The sequence below is a fragment of the Electrona antarctica genome (genome assembly GCF_951216825.1).
Source record: "Electrona antarctica genome assembly, contig: scaffold_112, whole genome shotgun sequence".
Taxonomy (NCBI): domain Eukaryota; kingdom Metazoa; phylum Chordata; class Actinopteri; order Myctophiformes; family Myctophidae; genus Electrona; species Electrona antarctica.
Window position 1 is genome coordinate 307221 of NW_027637690.1, and position 3262 is coordinate 310482.

General features: G+C 44.4%; 1 protein-coding gene across 1 annotated transcript; it reads right to left on the reverse strand.

The window, feature by feature from the left end:
• Positions 1-1007: 1007 nt before the first annotated feature.
• On the reverse strand, positions 1008-2606 carry LOC306918231 (zinc finger BED domain-containing protein 4-like). Its single transcript, XM_079531103.1, has 4 exons — positions 2408-2606; positions 2048-2226; positions 1726-1966; positions 1008-1496 (listed from the first exon to the last, which is right to left on the reverse strand). Exons 1-4 carry the CDS (start codon positions 2595-2597, stop codon positions 1108-1110), a joined length of 999 nt encoding a protein of 332 aa, XP_079387229.1. The 5' UTR covers positions 2598-2606; the 3' UTR covers positions 1008-1107.
• Between the last annotated feature and the right edge of the window lie 656 nt (positions 2607-3262).

Consider the following 3262-nt stretch of genomic DNA (forward strand, 5'->3'; position numbering starts at 1 on the left):
GGGATTCATTTTTTTTTGTCAAGATGTTTGCATAAACTCACTCCACCATGAGTATTATTTTGACAATTCTAAAGAGATAAACATTTTAAATGTAAGAGTTGTAACAATCGCCCTCTTCACAGCAAGGCAAATTATTAACTAAGGAATAAATAAGCGGGACCGTAGGGTTTTCTCTTAACACTTTATAGGGATACTCAAAAGTTGTAATTGACGAAGTCACAGGTAAACAGTACACATCACAATGACGTCTCTCCCTGTGTCTTTCCCTACTAAATAAAATAAACAAACAAGAAAACAAACTCAACAATGATTACATTCAAACCCCCCTCCCACCCCAAACTAGTCCCAAAGTCAGCGGAACGCAACTGCGCTTGGTATTAAACACATAACAAAGACCGCGTCCGTCCTCCTCTTCCAACGAGGCGCGCGCACGTGAGAGTCTAGAACAGTAGTTTAATCCAATGCAATGAACGAAACGCGTGGGGTACCCCTTAGTATTTACAATCCTCCAAGAACACTTTGGAATGATCTCACCGGTCGCAGCAGCTCTGTTAGCCTCCAACTGCCGGCAGATATAGATTCCAACGTCGATCCCCGACGGCAACAACAAGCGCGATGCTTTACCCGACGGGCACGACTGTTCTCCAATTGTTACGGCTGCAGATAAATGCGTTTAAACTTTAACAACGGTTCGAACGCTATCTGGCGCCTGGAGCTCCTCTTCTCCTCCGTGCAGACCTACACCCTGTTTGTTTGGGAGATTCCTCCCGTGTTTCACTTCCTACCTTAGTACACTTGGGTGGTGGCATCAATCACTGACACCTGTCAATCACCCTTGTACCAGCCCCGTTACCTTTAATATATGTATAGGAAAGAATAAGACTCTCACAACCCACATGTTACATAGCTCTTTTTGAAAATAAATAACATGTACAGAAAATAAAGCAGAACAACATTAATAATGTGCTTTTGTCACAGAGTTATAAAAGAAAATAAGAGCTGGATAAATGAAACCTTTCCAAAGTAAAATGTGTGCAAGTTAACATCCTGTTTAAACCTAACCCTATGTTACAGAGTCAAGTAGTGCCTGTATTACATACAGTAGATTCACAGATTGTTGCACTTGAGAAACACAAGGTTCGAGAGATTGGTGCCCTTCATCCGAGAACGATGTGGTCTCAAAATGATGCCACCGTGGCTAAAGATTCTCTCGACTGGAGCACTAGTTGCGGGCACTGCAAGTGCTCTAATGGCAATCTTATAAAGTGCAGGGAGGGAGTTTCTGTTTGCCTCCCAAAAGCTGAGACATTTCTGATCAGTATCAAGGCTAAGGTAGTTGTTCAGCTGAATTTCTGGCCTCATTGTGTCCTGCTTGCGACGCTTCCTGTATCCTGCGAAGAGCCCAGCACTGTTCTGAGTGTTCTCCTCCAACAGCTCTTCCTCTCTCTCTGGATTCTCAGGTGTCTGGTCAGCTGGCACCTCCCGTAGGATCAGTTCTAATGGACAACAAATGATCACTTAATATAGCATGAAATATATTACATTAAAACTGATATTGGTAGTTTGGTGATCATCATGATTTGTCACCCTGACAGTCAACATTAATAAAGTGAACCAAGTTTGTTTGAGAAGTGACTGAGTGAGTGGTGTGTGAGAGTACATTTATACAGTGCCATACTTTTAGTGTGTATTCGAACACATTAATATAGATGTACATTCACTGACCTTTCACCATGTCAGACACCTCCCTCTTGATGTCATCGTTGACAAGGACATCTTGTTCCAGCCACATCATTGAGTATTCTGGGTCCAGGACAGCTGCTCTGATATACACAGGGTCCGCAAAAGGTAGAGGCTGTGGTTCGTCTGGTGCTGCAGTTTCCATTTTCACATTGACCAGGATGCCACGGAATCTTTTTTTGAGGGAGGTCTGAAGGCACCTGACCATGCTTCCCAGGAAGCGAACCTGAACAAATGAATAAATGAGTGAGTGAGTGAGTGAGTGAGTGAGTGAGTGAGTGAGTGAGTGAGTGAGTCAATAACCAACCTTCTGCTTGAGTTTCTCCAGGTGGTTGTTTAGGGACAAGACACTGGGAAGAACAGCGCTGATAGTTGCACACTTCTCGCCCTGCGTAAGATCAGTGGCCTCTGAAAAGGGCTTGAGGATATCACACAGTTCTTTCAGTTGACTCCACTCTCTCGTAGAGAAGATCAGCTCCTGGTGACCTAGATAGATAGAGAAAGAGATACAGCATAGCATTCTAAAACTGGTCAGGATACTACTCAACAAGCCCTGTGTGTTTGATGACACAGGAATAGAATGTGACCCTGTGGTCAGACAACCCATTCTCCTGAGCTACAGCCATGATCTACACAGCAGCAGGGGCAGTAACAGACAAGCACCAACCTGTGGCCTGCACAACATCGCTCAGTTCCTCCTGGTTGAATGAGAGCACTGCTTTCAGTTGGCGGTAGGTTGAACCCCATCGTGTGGTCACAGCAGCAGGGATCCCTCGCTCACCAAACTTCTCTTCAAAAGCATCATGGAAGGAGGTAGATGTGTGCAGAAGAGAACTGAGTTTGCAGCATTTTGCCATGGCACCTCTTGCAACCTTAGCTTCCTTAAGGCCATCGCCTATAGTCAACTGTAGGGTATGAGCAAAGCACTGTAGGCGTTTGGGGCTTCCTCTGGTTAGTGCCTGTTGAATTCAAACAATTAAATTATGGTTTTCTTCACATAACAGTATTGTCAGAGAGCACATGACAGAAATAGTTAACGATGAGTAGACAAAACAAGGCTGCCCTGTAGATTACAAAACTACTACAATAAAAGGTTATTATTTTATGGTATTTGTGCACAACCATAAGCAAAGATGTTTTACTGCCACTCATTCACCTGATCAACAGTTTCTTGGTCGGTCACCGACAGATCTTCCCATATCTCTGGGTCGTCCAGGCTCTCTTCATCATCTACTTGATCTTCTTCCTCTTGGGGGAAGCAGATGGAGAAGGCCTTCTTCATGTTAGCTGCGTTGTCACAGAGCACAAAGTCCATTTTGTGTCTGATGTCATATTCATCACAGATAGCTTCAAACGCCTCAGCGATCCTCTCTCCTGTATGTGATCCTCGGAACCTACTGCAGGTCAGCAAGTAGGAATTCAGACACAGCTCTTTGTTTGTAGTCAGGACATGGGCAGTGACACCCAAGAAGCCTCGCATCCTACGATCTGACCAGATGTCTACAGTCAGAGAAACATGTTC